The sequence below is a fragment of the Panthera pardus genome, unplaced genomic scaffold (genome assembly GCF_024362965.1).
Source record: "Panthera pardus isolate Hobbes unplaced genomic scaffold, ASM2436296v1 HiC_scaffold_13, whole genome shotgun sequence".
Lineage (NCBI taxonomy): Eukaryota > Metazoa > Chordata > Mammalia > Carnivora > Felidae > Panthera > Panthera pardus.
In genome coordinates this window covers 96,520,841-96,545,166 of record NW_026526688.1, presented here as the reverse complement: position 1 = coordinate 96,545,166, position 24,326 = coordinate 96,520,841, and the positions used below count along the sequence as shown (strand labels likewise).

The 24,326-nt window shown below is 37.5% G+C and overlaps 1 protein-coding gene across 14 annotated transcripts in view; it reads left to right on the top strand.

Moving 5' to 3' along the window:
- The first annotated feature begins 863 nt into the window (after positions 1 to 863).
- The window catches only part of LARP1B (La ribonucleoprotein 1B), a 127,852-nt gene continuing 104,389 nt past the window's right edge, over positions 864 to 24,326 (top strand). For 3 of the 14 annotated variants that reach the window (XM_019419319.2, XM_019419312.2, XM_019419288.2), the window contains exons 1-7: positions 1,065 to 2,003; positions 12,016 to 12,074; positions 12,486 to 12,545; positions 14,675 to 14,849; positions 17,856 to 17,996; positions 22,852 to 22,995; positions 23,233 to 23,398. In XM_019419319.2, coding sequence (XP_019274864.2) covers positions 1,505 to 2,003; positions 12,016 to 12,074; positions 12,486 to 12,545; positions 14,675 to 14,849; positions 17,856 to 17,996; positions 22,852 to 22,995; positions 23,233 to 23,398 — 1,244 coding nt within the window. In that variant the 5' untranslated portion in view covers positions 1,065 to 1,504. Of the gene's footprint in view, positions 1,032 to 1,056; positions 2,004 to 11,185; positions 11,275 to 12,015; positions 12,075 to 12,485; positions 12,546 to 14,674; positions 14,850 to 17,855; positions 17,997 to 22,851; positions 22,996 to 23,232; positions 23,399 to 24,326 lie in introns of those variants that run through there. The other 11 variants (XM_019419327.2, XM_019419296.2, XM_053901258.1 and 8 more) reach the window with 8 other exon arrangements.

The window sequence follows — 24,326 nt, the reverse complement described above, 5'->3', positions numbered from 1 at the left end:
AAGCTTTCTGCCTAGCTTGTCAGCTCTCAAGGAAGCTAGGAGGGACCCATTGCCAAAGTGCATACAAATGGCCAGGTACAGTTTTGTTTTGCTTTTTTTTTTTTTTTTTTTTGAGGGAGGGGTGTTCCTTGGTGAAAAAATTTTCACTGGGTCAAACCCATTTTCAGCGACCTTGCACAAGAACATAAACATTAATTAACTTATAAATACATGCCTATGAAACCAATATCATCATTCACTGAATGTGACTGCCAAGTAGAAAGCTCTTATTGGATTTAATCAATACATATTTGTACCTTTTAAAATATGTCCATTCCAGGAAAAAATATTAGGAAACATGGTTACTTTGTAAACAAGTGTTATCTCTACAAATCAAAGGAACTTGTAACAACAACAAAAAGCCAGCGAAATACTAACCATTTGTTTTCCTCAAGAGCATTTTAAATGTATTTCAGTTCGAGGGTTGGAAATAAGGGTGGGGAAGTGCACTAAACCGACTCCCTGGGCAAAGGTTTCATAAACAGTTACCTACAAATTACACAATTTCCATTCTGGACGTGGCTCGGGATTAAAAGGGATCGCAGCTCCCCAAATCCTCAGGGGGAAACTTTCACGGGGTGAAGGGTCTAACGCAGAGTCCGGGACCCCGGTCCGCAAGAAAATCACCCCAGGGTAGTTGGCGGAGACTACCTACCATTCTCTCCCGCCTCAATTCTCCGTCAGGGCCTGGGGCACAAGCGACCGCCCCGCCCCCCCACCCTCCGGCGCCACGTGCGTAGCCCGCCCCGCCCCTCGCCCGCACTCTGCAGAGGGCGGCGCCAGTGCGCCGCTAGTCACAGAGGCCCTGGGCGCGCCCCGCCCCTGCGCCCACAGTCGGGGCTGCGGTAGCCCGCGTGCAGAAGAATCGTCCAGTTTGCCTTCCCTCCCCCTCGGCTGGCCGCTGGGGCGGGGCCGGCCCTTAGGCCGGGCGTTACCCGGACCGGCTAGTCCGTCAACCACCGCGGGCGGCCGCCTTGCGAGGGCAGGAGCCGGTGAGTAGCCACGTCACGCTCCTTCGGGAGGCCCCGCCCCCGCTCTGCCCTCTGGGACCGCCCCCTTCACGCCCCCGCCTCCGCCCCCTTGTGCAGTTACCGGCTCTAGGGGCACGCGCCTCCTTGACTCCGCTAGAGGTCCTCCACCCCTGCTTGTAGTGCGTCCACCGCTGCCCACGCCAGGTGAAGGCTCGCGGCTCCCGGCTGCGGCGCCTGGCGCTTGTTGGCTGGCTCGGGGCGTGTGCCTCTGAGGCGAACTGGGCCGGCGGGCGGTTAGCGCTCCGTTCCGCGCGGGGAGGGGCGGCCGCACGCCGGGCGCTGTACGGCGTCGGCCGACACGGGCGGCGGTGGCGGCCGGGTTCTCGGGTTTTCTGCCCCAGGCCGGAGCCAGTCGGTTCCCCGGCGGAAAGACGGGCAGTCGGGCTCCCTGGCCCCGGGCTCCCCCTGGCTGGGGTGACTGGGGCAAAGGGACGATGTCTGCTCGCGCCCTGGTGCCCGGCGCTCACTCTGGGGAGGAGCCACCCACGGTGACTGCTGAGAAGGAGTCGCTGTTGGTAGCGGCGAGTCGGCAGGCCGAGCAGCTGTCCCCGCCCGAACGGGAGGGCAAGGAGGCGGCGAGTGAAGAGAGGGCCGCGACAGCCATCAGCGCGGGGGCTCGGGGAGAGCCGTCGCCGGCGCTGGTGCTGGGGTACAGCGTGCCCCAGGCGGCCGTGCCCGTGAGACCCCTGGCGCTGCACCTGGCGCACAAGGCGCGCGGGCCCGGGGGCCCCTTCGGTGGGGAACCCCCGCCACCCTTGCCGAGGGACCTGCCGGCCGAGGACGTCCTGGAGATTGAGGCGGCGGCCGGCCCTGAGGAAAAGCTGCAGCCGCCGCCGCCGCCTAAGGAGAACCCCTGGACCAAAAAGCCTCCTCAGCACCTGTCCACTGCCGGGACGGGACTGCCGCCGTCCCCACTGGAAACCCTGGAGGCAGGTCTGTGGTTTTTGCGGTGGGCGCTGGGATGGTGTGTGCAGGGATGATTTGTTTGGCTGTTGAGGGACTGGGGGAAGGGCAGGCCGCCTTTCCCTGTCAGTCGGAGGTATTTCGTTCCAAGGTGTCATTCACTTTGCCTATTTACATAAATGGACATCTGGGAAGGGAGCGGCAGGAAGAGGTGGGACCTCAGCTTCTCCTTGACTGGTGGGGGCACAGCGGGAGTAAAGTAGCTGAGCCGCTCGCCTGCCGCGGCCTCGATTGAGTTTGCCCCCGTCCCCCCTCCCCTCCCCCGCACGTGTTAGTGACTTGGGGAATCTAGGTAGATAATGCAGTTCATCCTATAGAAAAGTTTTTGTGGACTTTTGGACTTGTAAAAAAAAAAGGGGTGAAGCAAGTCAGAGCCAGGGGATTTATTTACAAGCAGTGGAAGCGCCATTGTAGTTTTTTTCATTGCGAAATAATTGATAAGCTGAAAATCTCCGTTTTCAAAACAAGAAATAGTGATATTAAGTGTGAGACTATACAGTAATTGCCAACAAAATTGTGGTGGGAAATAATTGAATAGGACAGTTGACATGAGAGTGGGTTGCATGTTAGGTAAATGGGAGTCTCCGGTTGGCAGCCCTCCTCTTCAGAGGAGGTTAGATTAAGCCTCAGCATTTGAAAGCTGATCAGTACAGTAGGGCCCTAGGTGCTTTATTTTGGTTGTAGTTTTGTTTTTTTTTTTTTTAAGTTTAAGTGGAAAAAATAAAACAACACAAAAAGCAGTGTCTCCTAGTTTTATTTTGTAAATTAAGTCTTAGTAAATCAATAGAACTTTTAATATAGAAATTACAGCTGTTTACTGGGAAATCTTCACTTTTTCTTAAAATTAAAGGTTAACAATACAATGGGGAAAATGTGAGTGTGTTTACAGGGTTGTGAGAAGCAAGTGAGTTCAAGAATATGGCATAATTATAAGGTAATTAAAATGTTTTAATTACATTTATATTGCAGGTATAAACATTTCTTCAGAGGAACTCCAATAGAGTGAGATGTTAATTGATTTTTTTTAGCCTTTGCATGGTAATACTTCTCATTCTTGATAAATTTTGACACTTGCAGAAAAAAACTACTTAAAAATTTGCTCTAAATTTAATATTACCATCATTCTCTTCTAGCTGTAAAGATCTATTTATTCACTGTCACTAACTGAAGGAAACACATCTTAAAGCATAATGTCCATAAATTTAGCGAAGGGAAAGAAAGCCTTAATGAATCTTAATGGACTGTTCAACCTCCCTACTTCTAGACTTATAATTGTAATTTATATTCAGTGAATTAACCAAAAAATGAACTGTCTTTTGGTTGTAAATTATTTTGACAGGTTTTTAAACTTTTAAGGTAAGACTTAGGAATTTTAATTGGAAATGTCCTTTTGAAAACTATTTAAGAGTTTAATTAACTTCAGGTGCCTTCATTGGGGATCTTAATCTTTATTGGAGGTTAAGAACAAGGTAATGCTTGAGGTATGTTGTGGTTCATGGCAATTTTGATTTTGCTGATGTCTCTCTGTAGGCAGCTCTTCCTATTCTTGGAATCCTTCTGTGCCTGCAGGAATACCATTCTTTACTATTTGGAGCAATAATTTTATAAACTTCCCAATACTGACTCTAAGCTGTTCTACCACAACTTCTGTTTGTAGTCATAGTGTAAAGATTATGGTGTAGAAAAATTGCACTGTTTTGAGAGACTTGGGTTCTACTTCTGGCGATTTTACTGGGCGTTGTAAATGAATGAAATGAGTGTATTCATCTCTTCCAGTTAATATAAGAGTGTCATCTAAAATCTGGGTGCCTTGGCTTCCTATTTTCCTAAGCATATTTGCAACTTAAAGAACAATGAAATAGCAGAGGACCTTTAAGGTTTAGAGTAGGTGCAAACTAGGGATAATCTATTGGTAGGGAGCCTGTGTAATTTATCCTACAAACCAGGATACTGTAGAGAGGGAAAGAGAAGGATATTAATTATGCTGGAATAACAGACTTAAACCATGCTTGTCCTGGCCAAACCTGGATTTACTGTTACCCTCTTAATGAGGTACAGGAATTCCATCCACAAAATTTTGCCGGAAAGTTTATCATCAGGGATAGAAACATTATAGGAAATGAAGGGGACAGATAATCATGAATTTTCTCTGTTGAAACTGCAAGTGAATCATTCTTCTTCAGCCCTTGTGAGGCACTTTATTCCACTTGTAGGATGATTTTGGCCTGTGTATTGCTGTTTTTCTTAATCTAGGTGAGGCCTTTTCAACCAAAGCCTGGCCCACCTGAGACACCTAGAATAGTGTCATTGCAGTCTTGAATTCAGTAAGCAGACCCGAAAGAATTGTCTCCAATTCTTGTTTAAAGTAATTGTTTTGTTTTTTAAAGTAATTGGTTTCTTTTGGAGACCTTTATTAAAATTACAGTGTGGGTTTTATTAATCTCTTACCTGCTGCTATCACTGTATTTTGCATATCAAAAATCAGCTTTCTAATATAATTGCAGTTCTTTTACTCAACGAAAACATGGTATATAAAAATACTGATTTGTCCATCTTTTTTATCCTTATTCTTCTCTGACCTCATCAACTGTCCTTTCTCTTAATGTCTGCTTCCTAGAAACTTCAAATAAGCTTATTATTACCGTAATAACATTTTAAGTAAGTTATATGAATGATACATAAACACAGCCTCCTTATAAAAACAGAACTTTTGATGTCTCCTTACATATCCTGTTTACTGATATTCAGACCTTTCCATGCAGTTCCTTCTAAATATAGTGTTTTGTGTATGTTTTTAAAACATCATATCATCCTCCATTTTTCATTTAAAGTATTGGTTGAGCCCACCAACCAGGCATGGGCGGGGAGGCACCTGGCTGGCTCAGTCGGTAGATCTTAGGGTTGTGAGTTCAGGCCCCATGTTGAGCATGGAGCCTACCCCCCCCCCCCAAAAAAAAAAAGGTAACTATACAATAAGTGAGTTTTTAAAATTAAATTTTAAAAATTGCTGGCAAGGAGCCCATAAATATAATTGATATAGTTCATTTAGCCATTTACCTGTTGGTTGACATCTTGGTTGTTTCAAACAGCATTTTTATTTTATTTATTTTAATTTTATTTTTTTAGAAGGAGAGCTTGAGCTGGGGGAGGGAGAGAAAGAGAGAGAGAGAGAGAGGCTCAGCCATGACTGAGCTTGCCCCCCCTCCACTGACTCAGCACCACTGACTCAATCCCATGATCCTGGGATCATGACCTGAGCCGAAATCAAGAGTTGAATGCCCTTAAACAACATTTTTATACATATTTCTGGTATACGTGTCTGATTTTCTGTAGGATAGATGATGAGAACTGGAATTGTTAGGTAACAAGATATTTGTTGACAAGTTGCTCTCTAAAGTGACTACAAATTGATAGTCCCACTTTTAGAATATGAGAATTAAATAGTTTTAAAAATGTTTTTTAAAACACTCATTTACTGTGGTAAAATGACATTTTACTACAATTTTCCCTTAAAATTAGTGTAATGTTGGTAACAGTGCATTTTCTTTCTTTTTTTTAAGTTTATTTATTTCTAACAGAGAGAGAGAGAGAGAGAGAGAGCGAGCAAGCTAGGGAGGGGCAGAGGGAGAGGGAGACACAGAATCCCAAGCAGGCTTCAGGCTCTGAGCTGTCAGCACAGAGCCCAAAGCAGGTCTCAAACTCATCACCCACGACATCATGATCTGGGCTGAAGTCGGATGCTTAACCGACTGAGCCACCGAGGCACCCCAGTGCATTTTCTTAATTAAAACTTTGCTAATGATTAGAGTCATGAAAAGTGAGTAAAGTTTTTAAGTTTATTTATTTATTTTCAGATAGACTTAGAGAGCATGAGTGGGGGAGGGGCAGAGAGAGAGGAGGAGAGAGAATCCCAAGCAGACTCTGCACTGTCAGGGCAGAGCTGGATGCTGGGGCTTGAACCCATGAACCATAAGATCATGACCTGAGCCAAAAGCAAGAGTTGGATGCTTGACTGACTGAATCACCCAGGTGCCCAGGATTGGGACTCTGGACTCTTGACTAACTGAGCCACCCAGGCAACTCTAAAATTATCCCTATTATGTTACATTCCCTGCCCCTGCAAACTACTTAAATATCCTACACATCTCTCTATTGGTTGTTAACATAAGAAGAGAGTACTTAAATGGGGAGGGAGCCTATAATGTATCTGGTCTTATCCTACCATTCTAGCTTTTTGTTTATGTTCTCTTCTTTGTACCCTGTGTTTTGGGTGAAGGCCCTATTTGCTCATTCTCAATCTCTTTAATTCTCCCCCCCCCCCAATTTTTATTTAAATTCTGGTTAACATATAGTGTAATATTGGTTTTAGAAATAGAATTAGTGATCACTTACATATAACACCCCGTGCTCATCATAACAAGCGCCTTCCTTAATACCCATCACCCATTTAGCCCACCCCCCACCCTGTTTTAATTCTGTTTATCCTTGAAAAACAAGTTCATATGCTGACTCCTGTATGTAGTCTTCCTTGGTCTCACTGAGCTACTCTCCTTAATAGTCCACAGCTTTCTTACAGAAATTACCCCTAAGTGTCTTGTAATGGGAATCCATATTCATGTTTTTATCTCTAGTTCTAGTCTGTAATGTTCTTTGAGGCAAAGGGTGTCTTCTTGATGTTTGTTTATTGTCCATAACGATGACTTTCATTTAAATGGTACTCAATTTGTGGATTTTATTATTTTGAAAAAAATTTTGACCTTTTAAAATTATGATTAAATGCAGTCATGGTGTAAGATATCTTTCTTTTGGGGTTAGCCATAGTCTGCTTTTAAAGAACAGATTATACCAGCAACTCTCATTTTAATGTGCACAGGAATCCACCATGGGTCTTTTTAAAATGCAGATCTGATTCTGTAGGACCTGAGATTTCTGTATTTTTAATAAGTTCCTAACTGATTCAGTGATGCTGATAGATCAGTTTGAATAACAAGGGAGTTTAGTCCTAATGAAGTACAATAAATAATAAATATCTGTTAACAATTAAAGATGTTGCATTTACCTGACTGGGTAATACTGTTGCAATTTTCGTTTCCAGTGTTAAGGCTCTTAAAATGAATTGTTTCCCTTATTAATTAGAATTAGTAGCTTATAGATTCCCAGAGTTAAAGAATAACATTTTAAAGGTACTGGAATATTACTCACAAAGTTGCACTGATATAGTGTCTCATCAGTGATATTTGAAAAATGGGAGATATGAAGATCACACACCATTCATGTATGTTAATATATACTTGAAAACACTAGTAGTTTAAATTTGTTAGGTTTCATCTGTTTGGGAAAAAATGTATTTTAAATTTTTATGTACAAATTTAAATGTACAAATATGTTTTAAATTTTTTTGTTTTTTAATTTTCTAGGGTTGCTTGCTTTTTCAGTCTTATGTTTTCTCTAAAAACGTGAAGGGCAATTTCCTCCATTTTAGTTAAAAACAGCCTTTTGTAGGCTTGTTTTACCTGTTCTCCCTATGTGTATATAAAGTTATATTTAAGACGTGATGGACTATTTCCATGTTAATGCATATAGATTTATCTTGTTTCTAAAACTTTTACATTCTTTTGTTTAGATGTACTGTAATATAACTATACCATGTTAATGTAGATATAGGTTGTTTACTTAAATATGATTATATCAGCAAACTCATCAGTAAACATACAGACATCATTGTACCTTGTCTTGCTTCCCAGGTAATTTCCCAGAAATAGAATTGTTTTATTAAAAGATACATGTTTTAAGTGATAGATTACACATGTCATTATGATAGGTAAAAAGTGTTTTATTTTACATTTCTTTATTAGTGCAATTGAATGCCATTTCACATTTGGCCGTTTATATATATTTATTTATTTTATTAAAAAATTCTTTTTAATGTTTATTTTTGACAGAGAGAGAGAGAGAGAGAGAGAGAGCGAGCATGAGTGGGGGAGGGGCAGAGAGAGAGGGAGACACAGAATTCAAAGCAGGCTCCAGGCTCTGAGCGGTCCGCATAGAGCCTGACATGGGGCTTGAGCCCACGGACAGTGAGATCATGACCTGAGCCACCCAGGCGCCCCATATATATTTTTAATTATGATATTTTGAGTAGAGTTGACACAATGTTACATTAGTTTCAGGTGTACAACGTAGTGATTTCAAGTTTATATGTTTTGCTGTGTTCACCATAAGTATAGCTACCATCTGTCCTTTGGCATCACTGTTACATTGTCATTGCCTGTATCCATCAGACTGTGCCTTTTCCTGTAATTTATTCATTCCATAACTGGAAAACTGTCTCTCTACCCACTTCATGTATTTTGCCTAAACCCCCTGTATTTCTTTTTAAAATCATCTATTCATCTTTCACACAGATTATTTATTTAGCAGCTTAGTATCATCCTTTCAAATTAAAAAGTCTGGGTTGATGAGGTTGTTTAAGTGAGCAGCACAAAGAACTTCCTCATGTTGAACTTGGAATTAGACAAATGTGTCCACACAGTTGGTTGCATTGCAACTGCAGGTCCTCCTTCTATCTGTGTTGGGGAGTCTGTCCCTGTGAAGGTGACAGACGAAAAAGCAACCTACAGGGGCACCTGGGTGGCTCAGTCAGTTAAGCTTTTGACTCTTGGTTTCTGCTCAGATGGTGATCTTGGGGTCATAGGATTGAGGCCCCACCCCCCTTTCCCTGATGCGCTCTGAGCGAGGAGCCTGCTTGGGATTCTGTCTGTCTCCCTTTCCCTCCCTCTCTCCCCCTTCATGTGATCTTTCTCTCTTTCTCTCTAAAATAAATTTTAAAAAAAATTTAAAAAGCAAACTACAATACTTGCTTTTTGTGGACAGCTAGTTCCTAAAGGAAAAAGAGGAAAGGTACTGATTTGGTAGGTTCTGTTTATTTTCCTAAACTCATTAATCAGGAAACTTACTATTTCCATGGGAGGACTTGGGAACAGGAATGTTCTGGGAAAGTCTTCCTCTTGGAAAAGTAAATTAATTCATAAGGACTGTTTAGTAACAAATGTTAAGAAATCACTGTTTCCTTTTCCAGAGTGGCTAACATAGTTTGTCAGATACTTTGTGATTAAATTATTACATTGATAACATGTACATAAACATCCCAATTACAATGTGTACATAAAGGTACAACATTAAAATGTAAGCATTATTAATTCCCCAGGGTTAAATGTAAGCTTTCCCATTATATTTCCTGAGGAGGAATTAAAGTTGAGAGCTTAAAATTTAAACAAAAATTCAAAATTCTGAGTCCAAAAGAATATGCTGAAATCAATGTCTCTTAAAATTTTTTTAAATATTCTGGGGTGCCTGGGTGGCTCAGTCGGTTGAGTGTCCGACTTCGGCTCAGGTCATGATCTCGCAGTTTGTGAGTTTGAGCCCCACGTTAGGCTCTGTTCTGACAGCTCAGAGCCTGCAGCCTGCTTCAGATTCTGTGTCTCCCTCTCTCTCTGCCCCTTTTCTGCTCATGCTCTGTCTCTCTCTGTGTCTCAAAAATGAATAAACGTTAAAAAAATTAAAAAAAAAATTTTTTTTAAATGTTCAAAGAAATAAATATTCCCAACTTACTCACTTTTAAGTAGAGCTTATAATCATTGTCTGAGTAGAGTATGGAACTGTACTGGTTTTTATTTTTATTTATACATGGTTAAATAAAAAAAATTTTTTTAACGTTTATTTTTGAGGAAGAAAGAAGAGTATGAGTGGGGGAGGGGCAGAGAGAGAGGGAGACACAGAATCCGAAGCAGGCTCCAGGTTTTGAGCTGTCAGCATAGAGCCCGATGCGGGACTCCAACTCACAGGGCATGAGATCATGACCTGAACCGAAGTCAGATGCTCAACCGACTGAGCCACCCAGGCCCCCCGGTTTTTAAATCAATAGATTATTAACTCTGTTGTGTTTAAGTATTTTTAAAAATTTTGTTAATAATTTGTGTCATTTAATATTAAAGTTAAAAAGTTTATTTTTATGTAGTCAGAATAATTAAAAAAAATTATTTTTAACGTTCATTTTTGAGAGACAGAGACAGAGTGCGAGCTGGGGGAGGGCAGAGAGAGAGGTAGACACAGAATCTGAAGCAGGCTCCAGGCTCTAAGCTGTCAGCACAGAGCCCGACATGGGGCTTGAATCCACTAACCGTGAGATCATGACCTGAGCCGAAGTTGGATGCCTAACCAACTGAGCCACCCAGGCATCTCCAGAATAATTTTTATCTTTAATTTCTGACCTTAATTTTGTGATTATTAATATCTAATTGATTTATAGTAAAACTAAATGAAACCTTCTTGTGTGGCCTGTCCCTTACTACTTTACATCAAATATTTTGTATAAAGCTTTATTTTGTAACTTCCAGGCACTTAAGTTACTTAATATAGCAATATTTTGGGACATTTTTTTTCCACTTTGTTGAGGGAAGTCCCCCAAATGTTCTATACTGTATAACTTTCTTTTATTTACGTTTTTGAGTTTGAGCGAGAATGTGCGCACGTGAGTGCACCCAATTTGAGGAGGGGCAGAAAGAGAGGGAGAATCCCTAAGCAGGCTCTACATTGTCAATGCAGAACCTGATGCAGGGCTTGAACTCACAAACTGTAGATCAGGACCTGAGCCAAAGTCGGAATCTTAACCGACTGAGCCACTCAGCTGCCCCGATATTGTATAACTTTCATAAAATATACATGGTATATGTAGAACATACTCCAGTCAAATTCTGGATGGCGTTCAGGCAAATATTGTTCTTTGTTTTCCTGCCCTCATTTTTTGGTAATTTTTCTTAATGAAATATTTTATCTTTATGCCCATTTATAAATATGTATATACGTGCACATACATGTACCTATGTACTCATTATTCTGCTTTAGGAATAGAATTACTTTAATATTCAAGATTCCTGTATTTTCATCCCTTGCGATATCTTCATCCTTCATCTCTCTTCCTTTGAAAAGTACTCTGTATCTTTTTAAAATCTGCTTCTGGGTTTTAACTGAAAGATTGCTTCATTTTATTCTATGAATTGGTCATTGCTATGATTTTATGAATTCATGTTTTGCTGTATTATTGTGTTTTCTGTGCACACCAAGTTTATTCTACTTTTCAATATTTACTTTAGATCATGTTTAGCTAGGTGATACGCCATCTGGTCATCTTGGCTAAGTAACGAACCAGACTAAAAAACAGTTGTAAAGCTTCATTTAGAGAGTAAGTCTTTCTCTATCTCTCTTTATTTATGTATTTATTTCATTGTCAACCACTGTCTTATTCAAAATAGGGACAAGTGGTGATACCATGATAGTCTTTTTTTTTTTTTTTTTTTAAGTTTGTTTGTTTACTTTGAGAGAGAGTGTGTGAGTGGGGAGGGGCAGAGAGAGAGGGAGGGAGAGAATCCCAAGCAGGGTCTGCTCTGACAGCCACCCAGGTGCCCCAGTACCATGATAGTCTTATACAAACTTTTACAGAGACCTGTTCTATTTTTTATGACTTTATCTACATACAACCTATTATGGTTGCTAATCTTGTTTGTTTGCAAGCACAAATAGTTTGAAGTCTTCTGACTTATTTTCTGGATGCTTCTTGATGAATGTCAATGTATGACTTGTATAGCAAAATGTATCCATCCCTTTGGGAAGTAAGTTACTACTTTATGAAAACATGTTATATTTCTAATTTTTTCATGTTTTCCTCTGTGAAAGGATTGGTCTATCAGTTCAGGTTAAGTAAACCTTGATATTTCTTTTGATTTGAACACTGAAAACAAATTTGAATCTATTCTTGAACTGTAGTTGATTTCTTGTTAAGAGTTTCAGTATCAGAACTTTGGATTTTGTTGGAAATGATGACAACACTGGCTTACTGAAATTGATATGATACTTATTTTGTTAAATATATCAAATGAAGTGATTGTAAAAACAATTCTGTGTATTTTTTTAAATTTTTTTTTAGAGCTCAGTTCCCCCAAAATTATAAAAGCAGGAAAACTCAAGACAAAGAAATCCAACAAGGTATGTTTTTACATGAAATAGTTCTTAGCTATATTGATGTTGAAAATTGGTATGTTAGAAACTCTTAGATTATTATGTACTTTTCTTCTAGTTGTATCATTGATGTTAGGTTAAAGCTAATATATTAGAGAATTGTGGCCTTTGTGCAAATCCTGTATATTTTTGTTATTCTGTTATTCTATATTTATCAATCTAGTCTCAGTGTCATTAAATAGTGCTAGAAGTTGGATAAGACCCAAGCATTGTTATTGCAGTGTTCTGTTGTTTGGAGAAGATTTTGAGTTAATTTGGCAAATGCCTGCATGTAATTGTATATAGGTGATTTTTTACAGTCGCCTTCACTTTTAGAGAATATTTTTTCTACTTAAGATTTCTAATTTGCAGATGTAACACTTATTTATTACTTCTTAGGCTAGTGATTTCAGCGATATGGCGAATTGGCCAACGCCAAGTGAATTAGTGAACACTGGAGTGAGTATTATTTTAAGGTTTTTTCCTTCATAAAGGGAAAATATTCTCATTTCAACATGCAGAATTTTATTTCAAATGTGGAGAATTACATTAATAAAGAAATGCTGAAAACTTAGCAGCCATCCTTTTTATAGTCTAACCCATTTTTCAGATACCTGATTTTATTCATCACATTGCCTTCATTTGATTGTATTCTCAGGAGGTAATCTTCGATTTAGAAGGGGTGGGTACCATGCTGTTATTTTTATGTAGTGACTACAATTAAAGAGATTAGTTTTTAATATGAGACTAAATTGAAGCCCATTTTGTTTCAGAATTTGCTATATGTGTATTTATGATCTTCAATATGTATTGAAGGGCTAATTATATATACACATATGCATCATATGCATATATATATTGTATCAAATCAGGAAGTGTTCAGTGAATGGATTTTTAATTTAAACTATGAAAGAAACTCTAAAAGATGGTTCTGAGATACTTTATCAAAGGACTTAAAAACATTTTTTTAATTTTTTTTTATTTTTTAACATTTATTTATTTTTGAGACAGAGAGAGACAGAGCATGAACAGGGAGGAGCAGAGAGAGAGGGAGACACAGAATCAGAAGCAGGCTCCAGGCTCTGAGCTGTCAGCCCAGAGCCTGACGCAGGGCTCAGACTCATGGACCATGAGATCGTGACCTGAGCTGAAGTCGGACGCTCAACCGACTGAGCCACCCAGGCGCCCCAAAAACATTTTTTTAACGTTTGTTTATTTTTGAGAGAAAGACACAGAGCGTGAGGGGGAGAGGGACAGAGAGAGAGGGAAACACAGATTTGGAAGCAGGCTCCAGGCTCTGAGCTGTCAGCGCAGAGCCTGATGCAGGGCTCGAACTCAACGAACCGCAAGATCATGACCTGAGCTGGAGTTGGACACTCAACTGACTGAGCCACCCAGGCACCCCTATCAAAGGACTTTTTAGAGGAGTGGTAGCATATATGGTTATCTGGTTACATGTTTTCATTTGACACTGTACACTTTGCTATTTGTATTTTGTGCAGTATTAGCTTACAGTTGTAGATAATATACATTAATTTAAACAGCTTAGTGAGTGACATATAATAAACTGCACATGAAGTATACAACTTGATAAGTCTTGACCTGTGAAACCATCACCAAAATCAAGATAATAGGCTTAACCATTACCCCAAAAGCTTCCTCACACTCCTTTGTAATTCTCCCTGTCACATTCCCCTCATCATTCCTGGCAACCACTGATATGCTTTTTGTCACTTATAGTTAATTTGCATCTCTTACAATTTTACATAAATAGAGAGTCCTAGAATAGGACTCCTTTTTCCCCCAGTTTTCACTTAATTATTTTGAGATTTATTTATGTCATTAACGAGTACCTGTAGTTCATTCCTTTTTATTGCCAAGTAGTATTTCATTTTATGAATGGAATGCTGCTTGTCTATTCATCTATGGATGGACATTTGTGTTGATTCCAATTTGGGGCTGTTACAAATAAAGCTGCTCTATAAACATTTGTGTACAAAATTTTGCATGGATATATGCTTTCATTTTTCTTGAGTAAATACCAAGGTAGAATAGCTGGATTGTATGGTTGCTATGTGTTTAGCCTTTGCAGGAACTACCAAACTTCATTCCCCTAATACTCAGTGTATGAGAATTCAACTTGTGTCACACCTTCACAAATATTCCATAGAGTCAGTCTTTTAATCTGTTTCTATTAGGTGTGTGGTGGTATCACATTCTAGTTTTAATTTGCATTTCTTTGACTAATGATGCCAAGCACCTTTCCATTTATATTTGCTATCAGTATAACTTTTTGTTGGAGTGTGTTCAATTGTAGCCCATTTTTTGAAAATTTGAGTTGTTTTCTTATGATAGCATTTTGAGAGGTCATTATATATTTTGGATCCAAGTGCTTTATCAAATACTTAGCAAATATTTTTTCCCAATCTGTGGCTTGACTTTTAACAGTGTCTTTTGAAAAGTAGTTTTATTTTCAATAAAATTGTCATTTGTTTTGCAGTATTTAGAAAAGGTTTATTACCACAGTTTTTTAGATATGTTAGAGAAATTGTGCATGAAAATGATTTCATTCAGAAAACTTTTTGCAGAGTCAGAGTGTCATCAGCCAAGGAAATAAGAAGCTACAAAATAGAAAAGAAAGAGAAGACAAGGTTGAAAAGAGAATTAACACTGAGAGCAAAGAAAGCCGGGAAACAAAATTAGATGGTCCTGGTGAAAATGCCAGTGAGGATGAGGCTCAGTCAAGTAATCAACGAAAGAGAGGTTAGTTCATCTATAATGTCCACTTTTTCCACCAGTTTTATTGAGATATAATTGATAAAATAACATTGTATTAGTTTAAGGTATATAACACAATGATTTGATGTATGTATATATTGTGAAATGATTTCCACAATTTTATTTTATTAAAAAAAATTTTTTTTAATGTCTATTTATTTTTGAGAGAGAGAGAGAGAGAGAGACAGAGCATGAGTGGGGGAGGGGCGCAGAGAGAGGGAGACACAGAATCCGAAGCAGGCTCCAGGCTCCACGTTGTCAGCCCAAAGTGGAGCTCTGACCCACAAACTGCAAGATCATGACCTGAGCTAAAGCCAGAGGCTCAACTGATTGAGCCACCCATGCACCCCTCCACAATTTTAGTTCACATCCATCACCTCCCAGTCACAATGTTTTGTTTTGTTTTTTTCTTATGATGAGAACTTTTAAGATCTAGTCTCTTAGCAACTTTCAAATATACAATACAGCATTAATAACTATAGTCACCATGCTGTATAGTATATCTCCAGAACTTATTTGTCTTATAACTGGAAGTTTGTACTTTTGATCACCTTCACTCATTTCCCCTATCCCCAGCAGCCACCAATTTGTTCTGTTTCTGTGAATTCAGCTTTTTTAGATTCCACATGTAAGTCAGTCTTTCTGGCTTATTTCACTTAGCATAATGCCTGCAAGATCCATCCATGTTGTTGCAAATGGCAGGATATCCTCTCTCATGGCTGAATAGTATTCAGTTGTATATTTATCCACCACGTTTCCTTTATCCATTCATCTGTCAATGGACACTTACATTTTTTCCATGTCCTGACTATTTTAAGTTAGATGGTCCTGGTGAAGATCTCACTGAGAATGAGGCTCATTCAAGTAGTTAATGAAAGAGAGGTTAATTCATATCTTCATTTTGATTTTAATTTTGTGAGGAAAGTTGTAATAATGAAGAATTGTATTTAATCAATTGATTCCTAGTAGTCACCAATAGGTATTTTGGATTTCTTCAGGATACCATCTGCAATGGTAACTGATTTGCTTTTGTAATATTCTTAAACTATTCCTTTTTTCATTTTACTTGTACTTTATGTAGGTATAGAATGAAGTTGCACTTATAGAAATGGGTATAGATAGATATTTTTAAGATATATTTCTTAAAAATTGTATGATAATTGTTTCTTAAATTTGCATTGGAACTGCTCCCTATTTTCAGTTTTGGTCAACTTTTTTTTTTTTTTTTTTTTTTCATAGCATCTCTCCATTAAATTACACTTAGAAGAAAAAATACTGTCCTTGTATCCTTTTACATATTTGTATGCAACTTTTCCTGTATCTAGGGACAGATTATGATTTAACTGCTTTGTAAAAGCATATACTCATTGAGTGTTCTGAGCCTAAGTAAAAGTGTCTTCACAGGGCTTTAGGCAGAAAAGTTCTTTAAACTGTTGAAAGGTCAGTAGCTGAAACAAGATGAACATTGGGAAAAGGGGCAGGAGATGTTGGTCCACATTGTGCAGGGCTTTCGTCACTTGGAATTAGCGTTTTATTTTGAGTGCCATGGGAAGCCATTAAAGCGTTTTAATTCTTGGTGGTAGTGTGGCATGGGAGGGGACATTTTATGAAGTGTTTCCAGTCAATTTCTTTAATAATGAATTAAACAATCTCCCATACATTGAATGCTTTTTTAAGTTTGTTTATTTTTTGAATTCTTTTTTAAATGAGTATCTAATCCTTAGCTGCAGGGTAAGCATATTAATTAGCCTTACGTGATATGATGAGCCAAGGCTAATTGCTTAAAAGTGGTTGACAACAGGACAGACATGTTAGGAAAAAATTTCCCAGTTTCTTAAACAAGTTTATCACTTAGCTTTTTCATACTTCTCAGATAGGTAAGTCTTTTTGACTTCCTGGAATTCATACAGATGACAGACCTGTCATCCTGCTTTAAAATTGTCTTGTTAATCACTTCAATTAAAACTGATCAGCAAACACTAAAATCCAGGTTTTTATATTTAAATTCATTTAATCAAGTCGTGAATTGACTCTCTTTAGAGCACACAGGTGTTTTTTTGTTTGTTTGTTTTGTTTTTTTTAATCTTCAGAGGAAGGGCTTTTTTATACCAGAGAGACTCACTGATAGAATTTATAGTATAGAATTCAGATAGATTTTTTTTTTTTAAAGATCTTTCATATTCCTCTTCCTTGTCTGTCCACAGTTTGAAGGATTTATAGGAAATCAGTACTTTAGTTGCATACTGATAATTCCTTTTCCTTTAATTACCTTGGTAGTTTTTCCTTTGCACATGAGTCTTGTTTAGTCAAAAATATATATTGAGCAAAAGACTAAACATTTAGAAACCTTAACTGTGGATTCCATGAATTAGGTAATCTTCAGAATTTCACCACAGTGTAACAATTACAGTATCATGTATTCAACCAGAGAAGTTAAATTGCCTCTCTTAGGTTAGGAAAATGTATAGTAGCTATAAAAAGATTTATTAAGTAGTTAGACAGATTTTATACTCTAATTTTGAAAAACCTCTTTCATTCGTAGTAATCTAGATAAATCAATATTTTAGACAGTGACTTGAAACTGAATGTTTTGAATTACCAGCCAAACTTTCCAGTGTGTTCATTATAATGTCTTACCGGATATACCCCATTCTGAAGCCTGAGAGTCAAGTATTAGGAGTATTGTATTACACTTAACTATTTTTGAGGAGCTTTTTCATCAGAATTAAACAGAAGAGTGAGCATTTTGTTTGAAAGTAAAAGTTCTAAGGATACTCCATTAAGTGGCTTTTCACATGAACTTTAGAAATGTTTGCGCAGACAAGTTTATTAAGGAGCTTTGTGAGAAGAAGAAAATTATTTTGGTTCTCTACAAGAACATTTAAGGACAAAGTCTTCTGTTTAATTAAACCTTAGAGTCCATTCAGAATTGCAAAGCTTTAATGAAAATTGTGCATTGTCATTAAACGATTTTATTTTGTTTTTTTCAAGCTAATAAGCACAAATGGGTACCACTCCACTTAGATGATGTAAGACCAGACAGTCAAGAAAGACCAGGATCCCGAAACACCTCAAGATGTCAGCCTGAAGCAAGTAAATCATCACATAACAATAGGAGAAATGATACACGAAGTAAGTTACATTCTAAAGGAAAAAATTTTGACACTAATGAACTTAGTCTTAATTTTTATAATTTTAATAGCCATGTATAGTATAAACTACTTAAAAATAAGTTGCAGACATTGTGCCTCTTTTAACACTAAGTTCCTTCAGAGTGTATATCTTAAGAACAGTAATGCAGTGTGACTGTACACAGGCAGATTTTCCCCATAATGTCTTTTTCAGTTTTTTTTCTCCCTCCTTTCCAGGATCTAATCTGAGATCAAACATTGCTTTTAGTCATCTGTTCTCTTTAGTCTCCATTAATCTGGAACGGTTCTTCTGCTTTTGTCTTTGATGACACTGATTTTTTTTTTTCTGAAGATTTTGTGACAGGTGGTAGATATCTCTCACTTTGGGTTTTCTGGTGTTTCCTCATGATTGGATTTGGGTTATGAATTTTTGGCAGGAATACTGCAGAAGTTAAATGATTTTCTTCTCATTGCATGGAAATGCACATGATCTTGTTTATCTTATTGCTGATATTAACTTTGAGCCCTGGGTTAAGATGATGTACTCTAGGCTTCTTTACTGTCAAGATGCTTTTTTCTCCTTTGTAATTAATATGTAATTTGTGAGAGAGATTTTGAAACTTTGAAAATACCCAGTTTCTCATCAGACTTTTCTCATGAGCTTTAGTTTCCATTGATGATTCTTACCTGATTCAATTATTACCATATTGCAATTGCTGATTTTTCTTACTGCATCATTACTTCTGTATTTATTAGTTGACATTCCACTATAAGGAATGACTTCCCTTATTACCGGTATGGATTTATGGCTTCTTATTTTTTCAATGTATTATAATCCATTACCATGATTATTTAGTTTGATACTCAGATTATCCCAGATTTGGCTGGTGGGAGCCTCTTATGGGTGGTATCTGTGTCCTTTTAAAAAAGCCAGCTTTACTGAGCTATAAATTATATGCATATAAAATACATTTACATTACTGTCACTTCTCCCAGCTATGAGTCTACTTTCTGTCAGGTTAGATTTGCCTTTTCTATGGTTTTATATAAATTTTGAACTATACAATGTACGTTATGAACTCTTATGTCTCCTTTTGCTCAGCATGTTTTTCAGACTTGTCAGTATTGTTCCATTTATCAGTAGTTTCTACCTCTTTATTTCAGAATAGTTTTCTCTTGAATGGATATCCCCCTGTATCCATTCATTTACACATGGACATTTGGCTTGTTTCTAGTTTTTGGCTATTATGAGTAATGCTGCTATGAACATTTGTGTACAAGTCTTTGGGCATGTGTTTTAGTTTCTCAGGTAAACACCTAGGAGTGGATTATTAGGTGGTAGGATGAGTGCATATTTGACTTTAAAATAAATCGTCAAATTGTTTTCCAAATTGGTTGTACCATTTTGTATTTTCATCAGTAATGTTTCATTCCTTTGCTATTTGTTAGGTCATATGTCTTCTGGAATTTTCCATATTTTGGACTTGCTGATTGCTTTGTTATATTTTTTTTAACACATTCTTGTGTCTTTTCTGGATATAATTTTTAAGGTTTGATTAGATTCAGGTTTATTTTTGTTTTGGTAGGACTACTTCTGAATGTGTATTTCTTACAGCAGTAAGAAAAAATTAGGTGTTTCACTTTTAGTTGTATTAAGTTTGAGTTGGTTCAGGTATTGTTAGTCTTATCCATTATAAACTGTCTCATCAGTCTTTCATTTCCCAGATACATTATTTCAATGGGATTTCTCACATCTCAGAAAGCCGAGGAGGACAGGAGGAGAATATGTAGCAACAATTAGATGAGCATTTGGTTTTATAGGTTTCTGAAATCTTAAGTCTGATAATTTAAAATTAAAAAGAATTTTTTTAAGTTTATTTTTGAGAGAGAGACACACACACAGAGCATGAGCGGGAAAGGGACAGAGAGAGAGGGAGACATAGAATCCAAAGCAGGCTCCAGGCTCTGAGCTGTCAGCACAGTGCCTGGTGTAGGGCTCGGACTCACAAAGCCGTCTGATCATGACCTGAGCCGAAGTCAGACACTTAACTGGCTGAGCCACTCAGGTACCCCTTAAGTCTGATAATTTTAAAAGCATACATGTTGTCCTGTGAATGGGGAAGGCTTAAGAAAATTTACAAACATAATACCACTCAAAAGTTTCCAATTATGTTTTGGAATACTTTAAACACACAGAAGTTGAAAGAATTGTATAGTGAATACCTGTCTAACCACAACCTAGATTTAGTAATTTTGCTGTATTTAATTCCTCTATTTGTTGCATTATTTGAAAGTAACTTGCAGATAATCATGACACTTCAGCACTGATATTCAAAGAAAATGCAGCACCTAGGAAAAACCACAGTAATTCCCTAGTATCTTCTAAAACCTAGTTATATTTACTCAATTGTCCACAAAAATGACTTTAAAATTATGAAACTTTCTACAGAAAAACTGACCTTTTTTTGCCTTTGTATCAGTTTCTCATATGTATCACTTTAATATTTTATTCAAAAAGTAATATATATTCATAATATATTTTACTTATTAAATATTGGGCGTATAAGAAAACAGGGTTGTAAAGAACAAACATAAAATGAACACTGGGGACTCAGGACCAAGTTTAGAAACGTATATTACCATTACCTTTGAACTTCTGTGTGCCCCATGCAATTTCATCCCATTGCTTCCCTTCTCAGAAGAAAAAAGACCTGAATGTTTGTTGTTTGAATATTTTTATTTGAAGCTGACATTCAGTATGACTCCATTAACATATTGTGACAGTACATTTTTTTTTTCGTGGCAGTAATTTTTAAACTTTAGTCTAATTTTCTTAGATTAATGCATATTGATGTATTGTTTTTTTTCTTTTTTTAAGAATTTTTTTAAAATGTTTATTTTTGAGAGAGAAGAGAGCAGGGGCAGGGGAGGGGCAGAGAGAGGGAAACACAGAACTTGAAGAGGGCTCCAGGCTCTGCACTGTCAGCACAGATCCTGACATGGGCTCGAACTCAGAATTGTGATATCATGACCTGAGCTGAAGTCGGACACTTAACCGACTGAGCCACCCAGGCACCCCGCCCCGCATGTTGGTGTATTGTAAGTCCTTACGTTTGTTTTTTTTTTTTCCCCCTGCTAAAGGGCATTTCAGTATTTGATAAAATCTCTTCTGTTGGTGGACATTTGGATTGTTTCAGTTTTTTTAAAGTGTAATATTTACATTTTTATGCATGTTTTCCAGTAAACATGTACAAGAAGTTCTTTAGGGGTAATTTCTTTTCTTTTCTTTTCTTTTCTTTTCTTTTCTTTTCTTTTCTTTTTTTTGAGAGAGAGACAGAGACAGCACGAGTGGGGGAGGGGTAGAAAGAGAGGGAGAGACAGAATCCTAAGCAGGCTCCAAGCTGTCAGCACAGAGCCTGACACAGGGCTTGAACCCACAAACTGGGAGATCGTGACCTGAGCTGAAGTTGGACACTTAACCAACTGAGCCACCCAGGTGCCCCCTTTGGGGTAATTTCTTAAGACTGCAACCCATGAGTGCATTATGAAATTGGTGTACTGGGTGATGATCAGGTTTTTCCAAAAAAATTGATAGACTCAGAGTTCTTCACACAGAAAAATTTTTATGACAGTTGTGTTTAAATTACAAAAAATTTGTGTGTTCCAGGGTGTGATATACAGTAAGGCTTACTGTGGGTTGAGGCAGAAGTGTTTGAAAAAAACTGTATTAGGGTATACATTGAAGAGGATTTGCAACATCTAGGCCAGTGATTCTCAATAGAGATGATTTTCCCCCACTCCCAAGGGGGCATTTGGCATTGTCTGGAGATAATACTGGTTTTCACAACTTGGAGGGGGTGGTGAGTGAGTGCTACTGGCATCTAGTTGGTAGAGGTCATGGCTGATGCTAAACATTCTGTAGGCCCCTACACTAGAGAGTTAGCTGGCTCAAAGTGTCAGTAGTACCAAGTTTGCAAAACCCTTGGTCTCTAAGATATTTGTACCTTCAAATTTATTTAATTATTCCAATTTGTTTTTCAAAGTGGATGTGCCTGACTTTGCTCTCACTAATTGTATACAATGTTCTACCTTTTCTTCTTGATCAATATTTGATTAATTATAGGACCTGAAAATATTTGTCAGACTGGGGTAGATCAAATATTCTTTGTCTTAATTTGCATTTCTCATGACCGATGAGGCTAAACACCACTTTTTGCTTATTGCCCATTTGCATTTCCTGTTTGACTACCTATCTTGTAGCCATTTTTCCCACTGAGTTACTGTGTGTGTGTGTGTGTGTGTGTGTGTGTATGTTTGTGTGTGTGTGCATGCACGATAGTGCATTCTATGTGTATTCTGGATATAATTCTTATATTGTACTGCAGATATCATCTCTCAGTTTGTTTTGTGTTTTCATTTCCTTTTTTTCTTTAAAAGGAATTTGTTTTACTTAAATAGAGATGTTTCTTTAAACATTTTGTAAAACTTTTTTAAGGAGTTTTTTTTTTGTTTTTTTTTTTTTAAGGAGTTTTATATAATGCACATTCAGTAGTCTTGGAACGTCTTGAATCTTGAATAGTACCATCTTAACAAAGGACCTCTTCTTTTTTTGGTATATTATTTTCCTTATCAAAATGTTTTCTTTATGTCAATACTTTTGTGGACCCTCTTTCATGCCAGGGACATTTTGACCAATTCCTGTGAGCTCTCTTAAGTTAGTTATCTATCTGAAGAATGCCTGGTTACTAACAACTTGTTACAAAATGGGGAGGGGTAGTTGCCATGTTTTCATAAAAATTGTCATGTTATTTACTGTTGCAAATTGGAATGTATAAAAATATTTTTGTTTTTAAAAGGTTGGAGGCGTGATAGAGAAAAGAGAGACGATCAAGATGAAGTTTCCAGTGTGAGAAGTGAGGGTGGTAATATCCGAGGTTCGTTTCGAGGCCGAGGAAGAGGCCGAGGACGGGGAAGAGGACGAGGCAGAGGAAATCCTCGATGTAGGACATGAATTTCGTTAAATTAGATAGAGTTTCAAAAAGTGTGCAAGCCATCTGTTAGTTTTGCCCACTATCCCATATAATGTTTTAACTAATATTTTTTGTCTGATAATTAAGGTGGTTTTGTAATTGTTACCCCTTCAAATACTTGACTTTGGATTTTTCTTTATAGTAACTGTTTCTCTTTTTAAAAAAAAAAATCTGTAATCACTTTTCTTTCTCTTTATTCACATCAAGTGAACTTCGATTATTCATATGGTTATCGAGAACATGGTGAAAGGACTGATCAGCCATTTCAAACAGAACTTAATACCAGTATGATGTATTACTATGATGATGGTACAGGTGTACAGGTGTATCCTGTGGAAGAAACATTGCTTAAAGAGTATATTAAACGCCAAATGTAAGTTGATCAGACATAGCAGATGGGATAGTAACCTCACACTTTAACATCGTTGATAGTGAATATGTTATAATACATTTTAAAGCCGTTTCTTAGTAAAATTGGTAGATTTTTAATAGTATTTTATGTTTTTATTTTTCTAGGAAATGTTAGCGAAGTATTTTTTAAAAATTTATATTTGGTTTATGTTGTTACATAAGACTTCTGCTTTGTTTACTATTCAGGTATTTCTCTGTTTAAAGGGCGTTAGTTGAAAGAATATTGTCATGGTATATTAGGAGTGATTAAATATAAGAATATAAAATTGCCATATAGATATTTGATGTTGAACAAGTGAAGCCTGGCTTATTATTTGCAAATAAGTGGTTATATTGAAGTTCACAAATGAACATAAATGACAAAAAGTGGTGATAGATATATTTTTACTTAGCAAATGATTTCAAAATTCTAAGTTTGTTTTTTAACTTTTAAGTTCTCTTTCTTTGTGGCACATATTGAAGGGGAACTACCTGATCTTTTTTAGTTCAAACTTTTTATTCTAGTTTTCATAATAGTTGCCCTCTGAAGTACTGAAGTTGATGTTAGGAGAATATTCTATTGTCGTTAAGAGAAAAAATAACCCTTGTACATATTAGTATTGTGTAGAATGTTTTGCCTATTTATATAGTGTGTTTATATAGTGGTGAAAAAATGTCCTCAAGTGACTGGCATAACCAGTTTGCTGAAATTTGATTACTTTTTTATCCTTAACAAAGTAAAAGAAAAACTATTTTTGAAAGGGTTTAAGTATCTTGAAAACATCTATCTTTATTTAAGAAAGAAAATTGACTCTGTTAGAAAATAATTTCTTCATCGGCATCATCCAGGCATTTTCCTGGGATGTCTTCATGGTGGATTTGATTGGCTTACATACAATACGAAGCAACTT